Source organism: Pantherophis guttatus, chromosome 11 (genome assembly GCF_059756535.1).
Source record: "Pantherophis guttatus breed Tessera chromosome 11, ASM5975653v1, whole genome shotgun sequence".
NCBI lineage: Eukaryota > Metazoa > Chordata > Lepidosauria > Squamata > Colubridae > Pantherophis > Pantherophis guttatus.
The window spans coordinates 714458-728593 of NC_142073.1; the positions used below are offsets into that span (position 1 = coordinate 714458).

General features: G+C 48.7%; 1 protein-coding gene across 4 annotated transcripts in view; it reads left to right on the top strand.

The window, feature by feature from the left end:
- FANCA (FA complementation group A) overlaps window positions 1–14136 on the top strand; it is a 46849-nt gene that overhangs the window by 24311 nt on the left and 8402 nt on the right. For all 4 annotated transcript variants that reach the window (XM_034426652.3, XM_087877333.1, XM_087877334.1 and 1 more), the window contains 25 exons: window positions 220–315; window positions 580–653; window positions 1464–1570; window positions 2410–2492; window positions 2908–2941; window positions 3475–3544; window positions 3959–4071; window positions 4808–4884; window positions 5322–5463; window positions 5601–5734; window positions 6069–6179; window positions 6687–6782; window positions 6913–6972; window positions 7607–7695; window positions 8257–8317; window positions 8510–8559; window positions 9389–9465; window positions 10431–10538; window positions 11107–11249; window positions 11402–11472; window positions 11582–11681; window positions 11800–12002; window positions 12309–12405; window positions 13593–13769; window positions 13916–13989. In XM_034426652.3, the coding sequence (XP_034282543.2) occupies window positions 220–315; window positions 580–653; window positions 1464–1570; window positions 2410–2492; window positions 2908–2941; window positions 3475–3544; window positions 3959–4071; window positions 4808–4884; window positions 5322–5463; window positions 5601–5734; window positions 6069–6179; window positions 6687–6782; window positions 6913–6972; window positions 7607–7695; window positions 8257–8317; window positions 8510–8559; window positions 9389–9465; window positions 10431–10538; window positions 11107–11249; window positions 11402–11472; window positions 11582–11681; window positions 11800–12002; window positions 12309–12405; window positions 13593–13769; window positions 13916–13989 (2447 nt within the window). The remainder of the gene's footprint in view (window positions 1–219; window positions 316–579; window positions 654–1463; window positions 1571–2409; window positions 2493–2907; window positions 2942–3474; window positions 3545–3958; window positions 4072–4807; window positions 4885–5321; window positions 5464–5600; window positions 5735–6068; window positions 6180–6686; window positions 6783–6912; window positions 6973–7606; window positions 7696–8256; window positions 8318–8509; window positions 8560–9388; window positions 9466–10430; window positions 10539–11106; window positions 11250–11401; window positions 11473–11581; window positions 11682–11799; window positions 12003–12308; window positions 12406–13592; window positions 13770–13915; window positions 13990–14136) is intronic.

Genomic DNA, 14136 nt, shown 5'->3' on the forward strand with positions numbered 1-14136 from the left:
AGGATTTGAGGAATATACAAAAATTTAGGTTTGGCTCATTAATTGTTCAAAAATAATGCCAAGCCATATATGTTGCCTACGCTGTAAACTAGACCCCTATGTCTTGTTCAACAAATTAAAAAAAATATTACTAAGAGTTACCTATAAACAGATGTATGGTGGTTGGCAACTGACTAAAAATCTGATAAAATCACTTCATTTTATTCTTTCTATTTACAGAAGAAGTTGTTCTGTTTGTTCCAGTCCTTGAAGGAATTATTAACGTACAATGCTTTCTGTCATTCAGTTTTTGCTCAAGAAATGTGGAAAATGCAGGTAAGGTCATTAGAGCTGAAAGGGAGATGGAAGCACTGAATCCACATGCTTAAATTACTGCCCTAAGGCCATTTCTCCCTCCCTCTTCCCCCCCTCCCCCCCCAGTTTCTGAGTTGCTGTCCTCTTGAAGAAAGTGAGTGGATGGAGGGGGAAAGGCAGCTTTGGAAACCTGCTCCTAGTTTCAGAGTTAGTTACTTGGGTGGTATTGTGGGTGGAAGCATCTCTGCATTCCAAATGACCTGATCTTAGCGCTATTTCCCCCAGCGCCCACCTATTTTGGAAGTCGCCTGGCACCTGCACAGAGAGAACATTGTTCCTTTGGAAGAATTACTGGAGAAGTAGGTAGAGGCTTGAACATTTGCCTGTGGCTTTGGCTTGAGGTGGCATCTGTCAGCATTTAGAATTGTTTGTGGAAGCCCGGATCCTCCCCTTGAAGAGAGATGCACACTGAGCAAGATTTGCAGTGATTTGAGGGGAACAGCTGCTAGTTGGTTTAGATAACACTGAAGAAAACTTCCACATCCTGGTGCAGTTTATTCGGTGGGAACAATAGTTGCATTTACAGGCCACACTAAGCCAAGGAGAGGCCTGATGTAAAGTATGGTACTTTTCAGAGTATAAAATGCACTCCCCCCCCCCCCAAAAGAGGGTGGAAATGTTGGTGCGTCTTATACACCTAATACAGCCATTTTTTGGCCTCCCGAAACTCTGCCCCACGTGTCCTGTTTTCGCCAAAAACAGGACCGTTTTTTGCAAAAACAGGATGCGCAGAGAGTTTGGGAGGCCTGCAAAGTGCTCCTGGGGGCTGGGGAGGGCAAAAACTTTTTTCTTGTTTATCGCTTCAAAATCTTGGTGTGTCTTATACTCCAGTGCGTCTTATAGTCCGAAAAATATGGTAACTTTCTCTATTCTGAACTTAAAATTTCAGACTTAGGAGTAAATGGGGAATTTTCCCTTTTAGTGCAGTGGTCTCCAAACTTGGCAACTTTAAGACTTGTGGACTTCAATTACCAGAGTTGAAGGTATGCTGGCTGAGGCATTCTGGGAGCTGAAGTCCACAGGTTGGAGACCCCTGTTTTAGGGAAATGTTTGGAGGGGAGAAATTTCTTTGGAAAAGGTAAATGATGCAGGCTCCTCTGTCTTCTCAGGAATCTGGAGGTACCTGCCCTGGTGGATTGGTTGTCCAGTAGCCTTTGCCTCCTGTGCCATCAGATGGAAGAAATGGACACTGAGATTGGCCAGAACATTCTCACAGGCAAGGCAGGGCCAAAGCGAGGGGTATGGGGGGCTGGTGGCTAGGAAAAGGTCCAGGCCTGTGAACTGCCTTGCAGCGGTTGGCTCTGGCCCTGCTCTCTCTGTCCCCTCAAAGGAGGCAGGCAGGTAGTTGAGCTGAAGTCCTCTTCTGTAACATGAGACCTGGTTTCATGTTACCTCAGTTTGTACTATTAAACATTGGTGTGACTTAGTCTTGTTTAACAAATGGCCAGATACACACAACCATTATGCCGTGCAGTTTCCACATACTTTGTCTTCTGGCAGACTTTATAATATGCTGAAGAGAAGTATAGTTGTCAAACAGAAGAAGAAAAAACAATGAAAAGGGTGAAAGAAATATGGCAAAGGAAAAACAAACGTGAAATATTGTAACAATACAGTTACAGTTGTATGTATACTTGTCTAATGTCTTTATTTCTAATACATTTATACAACTTTTTAAACCTTTTAAAATTCTGTATAAATGAGTCCCCTATTTGTGTTTTGCTCCTTTTTTCTCTTTTAATTAAAAAGCCATAAGATACAAATAAAATAGAATACTTAATGTTTAGAATAATGATAGCAAAAGCCAAGTCTAAACCGGGACAGGAAAAGATGAGAAATAATTACTGAAAAGGACAGACTGGAGTTTTTATGTCTGGTTGCTTCTTCCGTTCATTTGCTTCATCAGTTAAGATTTATTAAAGCAAAAAGGGCCCCCTCTGGACGGTATTTAACCGTCTCTTGTCTGAGTTCCTTTTCCATCTTTTCTGCATCTTTTCTTGCCTCATTCAGCTGGCCTAGGAGATCTCTGACCTGGGCTTCCTTCTTAATCCCTAGACTTGGCTCTGGTGCTCCTTCAAAATGGATTTCCAAAAACACCCGAGTCTGAAAAGAAGGTGGAAATGAAGAAGGTTTCTGAAGTAAGGCTAGAGCAGATTTGCTCTCTATCATTCTAGTCACCACCGTCTCTAGGGGAGCTGGGAAACACCCTGCCTGAGCACTGCAGCACCCACCCCTTGGTTCGTGGGCCATGAGCTCACGCAGCAGGCTGGAATGGCCAAGGCCTCCGCGGTTATCAAAAGACGCCTGGGATGTTGAGGGGGAGGTTAAGATGAATGCAATCCAAGTTCAGATCTCCTCAGCCATGGAAGTTCATTCTGACTTTCTCTCCAGCCAGCCATCCCGTGGGGGTGGGGGTGGGGAATCAATTAAAAAAAAACAGGAAGTGCTCTGTCTGCTGCTTTGAAATCTCAGAGGAGGAAAAACACAAATGAAATACCATGGCTAATGCCTCCTAAAAAGTTGTCGACTTTGCCTTTTCTTTTTTCTTTCTAGATCTGTTGTGCTGTGCTGGAGAGAATGTTGGCATGTAAGCGTAATCGCCCTTTAGAAGAGAGGCTTGTGAGAATCACTCACAGGACATTGCTACCACAGAAATAGCTTGAACTCTTACTACATTCTTTGGTGTGCAAAGCCACACTGAAAATTTCGGACTGTCCAGCTGTGAATTGTGCCCCCCCCGCTTTGCATGCATAACTGAAAACGTTGGGGGTTAATTCTCCCAGGGAAGGACTGCAATCCCAACTTCACCTTTGAAGATCTTTGGTCTGCAGATCGCTTTGTTCCAAACAGATTTTTTTTTGTTTTTCATTCCCATCTATGCTCTTAAGCAGTGATGTTCCCTCCAGGGGTGCTTGTGCAGTAAATATATTGCAATGATAGGACAGGTTTTCAGAAAGGAGGGAAAACGCCCCCAGGCCACTACCATGATTTAGCCTGAGGTTCCTCCTTTGAGAAATTATTCCTTGTGGAGGCTGTGGCTCCGTGGCTCTTTCATGGCCTTCTGCTTGTTTTGCCTGAAGCTTGCTTCTTAGTGAAGACGCTCCCTTGTCTTTTCTTTAGGGGTGCTGGATACTGTAGCTACGGAGAAGCAGGGCAGTGCCTCCCCCACAGGGAAGGCAGTGAGATGCTGGTAAGGATCTGACGTTAAGGCTGGGAGAGGAAGGGTTGGAGAGATGCCAACTGGGGGAAGAGCATTTCTGAGCTCTGCAAGAGATCCGTTTGTGTATTTCCCAAGTGGCTTCATTCCCTGTGTACAAAGCAGTGTGATGCTCTCTTAAAATGGAACTCCTGTTTCCAGCAGCAATTCTCTGTCGGGCCAAAGTTTTGCCCACTGAATTGTGTTGTTATATTTACTAATAATAGCATGCTTTTGTGTTTTTTGCCAAGGACTTGAGCAATAATCAGAAGATAAATATTTATCATATATTTACAGGCCTCCTAGTAAATGCCTATTACAGAATAAATGGGAGCAATTAGCAGTAATTCTCAAGCCTGCTAATTCATTGTTCTTGCCTATTGAGACATTTTCCCCTTTTGTGTGCAGGCTCCAAGTATACAGCCTGGTGGTTTTCCAAGGCATGGCTCCACCGGAGTCTCTGCAGCCCCTCTTCGGGCACATCTTCACCCGTGTGCTTACCTACAATCCCCATCTGACAGGTAGGATCCCCAGAAGGGGGCCAGGTGAGGGATGAGGGAGGTCTTTTGCAGGACTCCCTGCCGCCTCTGGGAATCCCAGCGGGCTCTGGACCAGCTCCCCATAAGACCCTGCCAGCACTTCTATCCAGTGTGCCTTTGAAGGCCGAGCTGATGAATCGATAGGGTCCAACTGTGTGGTTGGAATATGCCTACCTGCAGAGTCTCGTTTCTCCTTTTAACTGTCATGTATTTTGAGGGATACATTCATTGGTACTCAGTCAAGCAAGTTCTTCAAGTGATGACAACGCCAGAATGCACGTTTTAATTGTTGTTAATAGTTAATGCGACTCTCCAGCTCTGGGACTGTCCATTCAGCAGCTGTTGGGCTGTAGTGGGGCAGGGCAGGGCAGGGTAGGCTCCTCTGGAAGTTGGTGATGGAACTCGGGCAAACAGCTGAAAAGTTAAACAATGGATAGATCTGGTCTGAGATCTCCTTTTCCGCTGTTCTGGCATTCTGCCCTTCTGGCAAGGTGACAGAGTCTTAGAGCCTGGCCGCTCTCGGTCTCAAATTCTGCAATCATTGGGGGAGGAGGGAGGGAAGGATGGGGTGTGGGGTGGCTGTTCTGAAGAGCCTCACGGAAGGAAGGAACGGCCTGCCTATTTTGCCAGAAACAAACCAGTGAAGAGGCTCCTTCTGCAGTCTGGCTCTTACTGTTCTGCGAAACCAGCATTTCCTCCCCTCCCTCTCTCTGAGCAGTCTCGGATGCCATCCATCTGCAGAGGGAATGGAGCTTTGCCAGGACCAGCTTGCTGCTTGCTACCTTATACCGCAAAGTATGTGCTCCTTTCCAGGGAACGCTGCTTAATAAGTCAGGCTGCGCTTTACCAGTTTTCATTGAACGGTGCCCGCCATGCGACCCAGGCAGCATTGGCACCACTCGGAAATGATTCCTTTCAATTATTACAGAACCAGTTCTCTGGCCCAGAAGGGCAGGAAAGCCAGCGAGTGCACCAGCAGCTCTCTCTGCAAGAAGCCGGCAGGGCAGAGGGAGGCTCTCAACAGCGGGAGGGGAAAGGAACGAAGGGCAGGGCGGGAGGAAGAGTAGGAGTTTTCCTTGGGGAATATGAAAAATTGCCAATATCCATGGCAAGGTCTTAAGAACCCCTCATTTCTGACCTCCTGAGCGGAAGGGTCACTTGGGGGGCAGTTAGGACTCAGCATTCAGAAAGCTTCTCCCCACAATTTCAAAAGCAGTTCCGCCCCATTCCAGGTCTTCGTGGCGTTCCAGCCAGAGGAACTGACTCGGCGCTTGCAGCAGGTCCTGGAGACAAGCGAAGTAAACTGGCATCACGTCCTCTCGTGTGTCTCTACCCTCTTAGTCTGCCACTCCCAAGCAGATCAGCTGGTTAAAGGTACCGGCAGCGGCTGGGAATTGGGAGACCCTGAAAACTGCTAGATCGTGATTTGGCCTCAAACTATGGCTCCAGGAGTCAAGTTTCTGTAATTGCAGCTGGGTAGCGAGTTTGAGACTGTCCCGTGTCTCTCCTAGGCCTCCTGGGTGGCCTCTTGAGAAAGGCCTTTGCGAATTACGATTTGGAGAGCTTGATCACTACGTTCTTAATCGCCCGCCAAGCAGCCTTGGAAGGCCCGGCCTTATTCCCCCCTTACGCAGAATGGTTTAAGGTGAGAGCCACGAGGGGATTTCCTTGCAAGGGCAGGGGGGCTTCCTGGGGAGGAGGGTCCTGGGCCTGCAGGCTTTGGAGGAGGCAAGCGGAAGAAGGCTGCCCAAGGAGAGCCAAACTGCAGCCTTGTGACCCTGCCTTCTTTCAGGCATTCCAAGGCCTCGGTCCAGGTACACCCGGGGGAAGGTGGACGGGAAGGCCACGTGCCACCTACTCAGCTGAGCAAGGCTGCTTGGTCCATGGAGGGTCCCAGGCAGCTGCGCTGGACATTGGGGGCAGGGAGGGAGGGTGGGATGCTGGCCAGCTGGGCTCCAGGCATCGCTCTCTGCTTCCAGCTCACTTTTGGGAATGGCAGCAGCCTCCATGGCAGCAGCAAGAAGGCGCTCATCTTCTTCTTCAAGTTCTTGTCACAGCTGGTCCCCTTCGAAGCTCCCCAGTACCTGAAGGTGGGCACTGCCTTCGCTCCTCGGCAAGTGGGCTTCGAGATTTGCTAGGGCTGGCTACCTCTGGGCATATTGAACCGTTGCCCAAAGGCCAGGCTGGCTGGGGATTATGGGAATTGAAACCAAATAGATGCTACCTTGGAGGAAGCTGTCAAAGCAGCGTGAACCCCAGTCTGTCCATTTCTGTCCTGGGGCCATTGCAAAGGACGAGGGTGCAAAACAGGGCATTTAATGTGTGGCCAGGTGCACGTCTGTCAGGTCTGGGGAAAGGACCCTCACTTCCCATCCTTGGCCACTCCTGGAGCTCCCCGCCTCCAAAAGAAAGACCAGGACAACAACATCCAGGCCCCGGGGTGGGGGTGGGAGTGGGAGTGGGCAAGGAAATGGTCCCCCCATCAGTTTCCCCAGAGTCTCAGATGTGCAGCGCAGACCTGCTGCTTCGATGCATCTGGAATGGGGGGGGGAGGGCACATATCTGCTTTGTGCCTCACCTTGTCTGAAACCTTCTAGGTCCACCTCCTGCATCCCCCATTTGTGCCCAGCAAGTACCGGTCCCTCCTGCTGGAATACATCACATTGGCCAAAACTCGCCTGGCAGATCTCAAGGTGCCTCCCCCTCGCTGGGGGACAAATGGCGGAGGGTGGTAGAAGGTCCTCCCCCCACCCCACCCCGTCCACGTGCCCACGGCCTTCCCTGCTGCCCCACCCCTCCAGCTCTCTCTGCCTGTCTCCCCAGGTGTCGCTAGAAGACATGGGCCTCTATGAGAATCTCTCTTCCACCAAGGAAGCCTCCCAGGTATGGACTCAGACCTCAGCCCAATAAATGCTGCCACTTGTTGTCATGGTAACCTCTAATAGGGGCAGATTTCACCTCCCTATCTGCAAAATGGACCAGGGGGATTACGATATTCCACCGCAAACTGTTTAGCCAGCTGTGATGTGCTCAGAAATTGTAGGCGGCTGGGATGTGTCCTCTGAGGTTTGGGGCTCCAAACGGGGTGTGTGTGTGTGTGTGTGTGTGTGTGTGTACTCGGAGGATCTGTGGTTCCAGCTCTTTCCCCAAAGCCTCCGATCTTGGAATGTGCAGCTGGCCGTTGAAAGATGAGTCTGATGAGAGATGCTTCTTGTCTTTCAAGCTGTGGCCTGTGAGGGCAGCTCATGCCCATTCTGAGCGCTCCAGTTGCGCTCCCCGAAACCGTGTGCCGGAGCACATAGGCCTCAAACTGCCTGATTTCCCTGCATGCTTAGCAGCATCTACTCTCCTTGGTGCTTTGGCCGTCTTAGTCTCTTCTGTTGTTTTGGTGTTCTCCCTATTGCCCAGTGCTTGCCCTGCACCCAAACTCTTCTCTCCCATCATGAGACAGTCTCCCTTGACCTGGGCAGTTGTGCAAAACAGGTGTTCTTCTTTTTGTGGTGTGTGTGTGATGTAGCCATCCTGTCAAGCTCTTCGGGATGTTGAAAAGGCCACCCAGATATTCCGGAATACTGGCAAGATCCCAGCAAGTGTGATGGAAGCCAGGTAAGGTCTCCCCTTTTGAGGGTGGAAGGAAAGACCACTGAAAGGGGCTGTTTGCAGAGAGACTTCAAGGGAGGAGAAAAAACCCAAAAGTACAAAAATGTCAGGTTCTCGCTTAAAAAGATATACTTTCAAGAGCAACTTGCAAGCCCAACAATTTCCGTTTGGCATATTTACAGAAAATTTATTAAGCTTCTATGCTGCCCAACTCCTCTGAGTGGCTTACAACAATCAAATTACAATCAATCAGTAAAGATGAAAAAGTGGCAAGCACAACCCACTGGATGGAATGAAAAAAGGGGGTCTCATTTTAGAAGGGTCAGGTCTTCCCAGCTGCAGAGTGGGGAGGGGCAGATCTGGGGGGCATCTCAACCCAGGGGGCAAGCTCTTTGACAGAGGAGGCTCACTACAGAGGAGGATCTTGCTGGAAGACACTGTTTAATTGAAGGAATTCAGAGTGCCATGTTTACATTTATAATCTGTTTTTTACTCCTAAATTTATTTGTTCTTAATCTTGGGTGATTGGGTGGCTTACTGTGATTCATCTGCCTGCTTCTGTCTCAGTATTTTTAGGCGGTCCTATTACATCTCCCGTTTTCTTCCTGCTTTGCTTGTACCACGAGTGGTGAGTTTTCTTTTTTCCGTTGTTCATGTCCAGTGGAATCTTTAAATATTTTGGTTTTGATCTTTTTTTGTTCAGAGTGCTACTCTGTTAACAGAAAACTCCCTCAAATAACCTGCAGGATAGAAATGCCTACAATGTGTTAACTTTGCAATGGGAGATTCATACCGACTTCTTTTATGATTATCTCTGTAGCTTCCTGAAACCCCTGACACTCGCATGACTTTGATAGAAGCCCTCAAGAGGTAGGAAAGCAACATTTGCGATAAAGGGCGTTTTTCCTCAGTTTTTTAATGGGAAGCATTGTGTCATTTGATCTAACTTTGGCTTGCTTGTATTGTGATCTGTTCTGCATTGTTAACTGCATACAGTAATCTAATCAATCCCAGTTATATTACTCTGGATTTCAATCTTACTTTAACTTAGAGTGACTGCCATTCTTTGCAGCCAGCAAGGGGTTCTGCTAATAAGAGCGTATTATACAAATATTCTGCCCATAGTTATTGTGATTTTGCTGCTTCCCTAGTCTGAAAAACTCTGGCCATTGCTTTTTCACAAAATAACTAAAAAGGGATTACTACTTTCTTTTAGCAATTAGCAATTTCTTTCCCTTGGCCATATAACCCAGGATCAGAGGAGCAAGTTTCTTTCAAGAGGAGCCCTTTCTAACGTTAATTAAAAGCTTTTTGGGTGGGGGCTCAGCGCCCCCTCCCTTTTATCATTTCACTATTCAGTCAATAGGGTATTGTAAGACTAAGAACAGGTTCTTTGCCTATTCAGACCTGTCCCCAACGGCTGTTCTTTGAAAGGGTTGTAATCAGAAGCTGTTTGGGAAGAGACTCTATTGGTTTCCTCTCTTCCATCCGGCACCTGGTTGTTTTAGGAAGAGATTCCAGAGGTTGAAGGTGCCACAAGGCGCCCACGACTGACTGTCTGCCGTCTCAGCTGCATTTTAGAGGAAAGACATTTGCCTTGAGTTTGGAGAAAACAGGGAAAGAGAGAGGAAAGTCACTAAACATTTGGCATGCAGCAACTTAGAGTGTTGGAGGAAAAACAATTATTCTTCTAAACTAGGGCTGAAAAAATCTCTCCAAATGCCTATGCCACTTACTTGGAAGAATGCGAAGCTGCTAAAAGGAAGCCCTTGCGAGGTGAGCCTCCTGAACTCGTTTCCTCAGTGTTGTGTGCATGAAAACCCCTTTTTGTTCTCCTGCCCATGCTGACTTGCTTCTGTGACGAGAAAGGGAAATACGTGGCAGAGTTGAGGCCCTGGCATGGATCTTTTTTGCAGAAAAGTGGGGCAAGGCCTGCCAGCCTCATTGGGCATCTGGTATTTGAGTCATCAAAGAGCTTCAGGGCAGGGAGAATTCTGAGGCTCCGAGCTGGGTGAGCCTGCGGAGTTACTCTGTAGTTACTGGGACCAGTGCAGCACAAGGTGGTGCCATTCTTAAGAGTTGCAAACCCTGAGTTGCTGCAGTCCGTCTCACATGCTCCAAGTCAGGAATCGGTCTGACCTGCAGGGGCCCAACCGATGGCTGGTTTGGTGGAGGGCGACCTCTAGTGGCTGCAGGAGTCATCTTGTGGCTTCTGGATACCACTGGACCAGCCAGTTTGGCTGCTTTTTGTCCCTTAATCCTACCAGATGGATGCATATAGAATGGCATTGCCAGTTAAACTCCAAACAGCTGCTGGTATGTAGGATTAATGCAGGATTAATGCCCGGAACCCTTGATTTCTTCAGGCAATTTGCAAGGAGCTGAAATACTTCAGTTTGGTTATCTGACAAGGGCTGCAATTGTCAGGCACAAAAATTGTGATCAGGTATTTAGGATGAGCAGCCAGGGAGAGACAGAGAGAATGACAGGCAGCAACAGGTCCCCTGTGTCAGCCCAGCACCCCATAATAGTCTTGGCTGGACTGAGGTTACACTGTCAAACTACTGAAACTTCAGATTGTGAGCTTTGAAGTTCCAGGCGGGGATGAAAAGGCTTTAGGTGGCCAAGGCTGCAAGCTTCTTCCAGCTTGTCTCTCTCTGGGTCTCCCTCTCCCCCGCCCATATTTGAGACCACGTTTCCCACATTCTCTATGATCGAAAGCTGTTTTCTCTGCCCCTCAGAGGGATCGGCTGAAAAAGAGGTGGGGGGCCCCAAGGAACCCCTGGAGCGACTAAAGGCCGAACTCGAAGCGCTGAGGCTGCTCGTCACAGACGCAGACAAGCACGGTGGTAGGTACAGGGGGCTGGATCCCTGGGAAAGAAAACGGGCAGAGAATAGCAGAGGATTTCCCTGAGCCTCTAAGGTGGAGAACGCTGGCTGGGGAATTCTGGGAGTTGAAGTCTGGGCCTCTTGAAGTTGCCAATATCGAGAAACCCTTTTCTCATGTAATTGAGCAACATTGGAGGACCTCTGAGCTCGTTCACATGGCAGCGTTGGAATGACACCGTGAGATGTGACTCTCGGAAATTCCCTGGGGCAGCCGGACTCTGTTTCAGCCAAAGATCCAGGGAAATCTCTGCTCCATTTTTGGTATATTGATTAAATGTAGGTCTAGCCCAGATCCATTTAGATCACTCAAGCAACATTTTGGTTTTGGAAAGCGTCCTTTGAACCCAGCTTGTCAAAAGCATGTGGCTGCTTCTTCCCCTGGCAGGAGAAGAAGGTGTTTGCCAGGTTTTCAAAAACTCATTAAAGAAATTCAGCAGCTCGGCAGGAACAATTTTGCCTTTTCTTCTGCTGCTCCTGGGTGGTTCACAGGAGTCTTTCTCCTCTGGAATGGGCTCTCCTGTGTTACAGCCATTCCGGCCCAAATTGCGGTCATCTCTGGGAAGCTGATGGAGGTTTTGGGACACGTGACAGATGACGATGAAGCAGCATCCCTGACCTTGAGGGTCAGACTGGATCTTTCGGCTCCTGAAGTTGGTGCAGCAGATCAAGGGGTGCGGAGGGGAGCGTGTGGCTGGGGTGGGCAGGGCAGCTGGGGGTCTGGAAGGGCACGTCCCTCTCACTTCTTCAGAACCGTAGCTTAGCTGGGCCCAGAAGTTCTTCAACAGAAAGGGCTAGATGTGAGCCAGCTGTGTCTGTGTTCCAGGCTGTTGATCTTCTGCTGGCGTCCTTCTGTCAGGATGTCATGGCTGCCTCTTTCTTCCTGCCTCCTGATAGGTAAAACAGATTCTGGCTTATTTGCAGTGTCTACGCTGAAACATTTACACACCCCCCCAATGTTCATCCTCGCAGTTATGCCACAATACGCTCTTTGTGTTCCCCGCAGGCAAGGGCCCTGGCCTTCCCTCTTCGTGAAAATGATCTGCGGGCACCGCCCCCTCTTGTCCTCCTTGCTGAGCCGACTCTGTCAACTTCTCTACCACCAGGTTGGTTCTGCAGGATCGTGAATCGGTGAAGATCTCATGGCGTTTCTTGACGCCAGTTGACTCCATCTGGTGCACTGACAGGCCTTGACCTGGCAATCTCCCCCTTTGCTGATTGCAGGGACCTTCTCTGAGTGATGCTCACGTCCTGGGCCTGGCTGCCTTCGTGGTCCATTTCAACGAGGCCGAGCCCCTGCTCCCCCCTGTGGACCTCTGCTTCCCCTCAGTTCCTCAAGCAGCTCTTCACACAGACCTTCCTCTTGCTGGACTGTGGGACTATTTGTTGGCACCCAGGTCTGGAGATTCAGCTCTCTTCTGCTTGCGGTAAGCCCCTCTCTCCATCTGGGCCATAAATCGTCCCTTTCATAGGGGAAGATGGTGCCACGCTTTGGGGCCAAGCACTCGGCCAGCTGTTAGAGAGGGCATTTTATAAAAATGGAGGGCCAGAATGGAATAGCGGACACTGCCTGGTGTCGTTTCTTGAGCTGCTCTCTCTCTCAGCATTGTTGGATCAAATCTAACAGCTGGCGAGAAAGAGCTGCATAAATATTGTTCCTCAAATGAAGAGGGGGATGAACTGTGGGAAAAGCTGGTCCCACAAATGATTCTTCCCCCACCCCTTTTCTGCAGGTTTTGCACTGCAGCAATTTCATACTTTCTGTGCAAGTTTCCTTCCCTTTCCCACGAGCACCTTTCTTCCGTACTTCATCCAGGCTTTATGAAAAAGGTAACTTTTTTCCCCTGCCCTAAATTCAATCCCATCTGCCTCCATTTTCCCCCTGCTGGGATTCCTGCGCAGGGACCTGGTGCTGGGTGGGACTCGCCCGGATTGTTCAAGGTCCCGCCTGATGACAGCTCAGAATTTGGTGGTGGCTGCAGCCTTATTAGCTCAGCCTCCCCGAAGTTGCACTGCTTGTTCCTCATTCAAGGAGTTTTTTGTTTTTTTTAATTGAAAAAGTTTTACAAACATCAATTTTCCCCCCATTTTTTCCCCTCCGCTTCCCTCCCTTAACCCTCCAAACCCTCCCCACCCCCCATGACTTCCCCAAGGTGAAATCTATCCACATTTATTATATCAAAGTTTACCAGCCCTCTATTCTCCCCCCTGTGTACTATACAATTCTTCATGACAATAAGCTATTTTGCCCTCTATAAACTATACATTTCTACACAACATTTAACTAAAGGCTATCTGGTACTTCCTAGTTTGGTATTTATTCTGCACATAATCTATCCATTTCTTCCACTCCCATGCATTGGTCTCTTGAGTCCGATCTTTTAAGTATGCTGATATCTTCGCCATTTCTGCGAAGCTGGCTATCTTCAAAGTCCATTCTTGAATTGTAGGCATATCATCCCTTTTCCAATATTGACCAATTAATAACCTAGCTGCTGTCACCATATACAGTATCAATTTTGTTTCCCCCACTGAAAAACCCTCAACTATACCCAGTAAAAACAGTTGAGGAGAAAATTGAATTTTTTTCTTCAGAACATTTTGCATAACCCACCAAATTTTTATCCAAAAAGCCTTTACCTTCTTGCATGTCCACCATAGATGATAATATGTAGCATCTAAGCAATCACATCTCCAACATTCAAGGAGTTTTTGTATCCCAGCATCTCACATGTGCCTGTCCGGCCTAATAACTAAGCGAGGCATGAATAAATAATGTCATGCCACCAAGTTACTTTCTGTAGCTGCCTGACTGACTGAAGAGGAGAAACTGGGTGGAAAGGAAGCGTGTGTGTGTGTGTAGGTCTTGGTGGTGGCAACGTCCAGTCTCAGTTTGTGCCTGAGGAGTTTTCTCAGCGACACCCTCAAGGAGGCAGAATTCAGGAGGGTTTCTTCATTTTCACTTGGCCCTATGGAATGTCCGGGCAACACTGTGGGCCACCTCTTCTGCTTTGCAGCTCCAGTATGTCTTGCCACGGCTTTGCTTGGAAGCGCGAGAAACTGGCTACGAAGGGGACTCGGCTGCGTTTCCTTGGAAAATGCTCTCCTGCCTTCCTCCCTGCTACCAAAAGGCTGCCCTCGGCTTGTGGAAACAAACCCGTTTCCAGGAACTCCTGCGGGAGGAAGCCTTCCAGGTAAAGACCACCGCGGAGCCTTGAGGGTCAACTGGGGGTGGTGAGATTTTGCAGGGCTCTTGGGCTGAGACCGACCCCCATCCCTGCTGCCCTTGGAAGGCAGATCATTTGCCTTTCTGCCTGGGGTACCTTTGCCCTTCTTCCAGCTGACTCTCCCTGAGTGGTTGAAGATGGAGCTGCAAGTCCTTCCCGACCAAGACCTGCTTTCTGCTAACGAGAGGTGAGAGCGAGCTGCCTTAACGCTCCAAGGAGATAATTTGGGCCGTTCATTAGTGCTTGTTTGTGAGTCGGGGATCTAGTTTGGGACTGCCATCACTGAGACGACTGTAAAACAACAGAGTGTGTTTATTTGGGGAGGGAAACACCA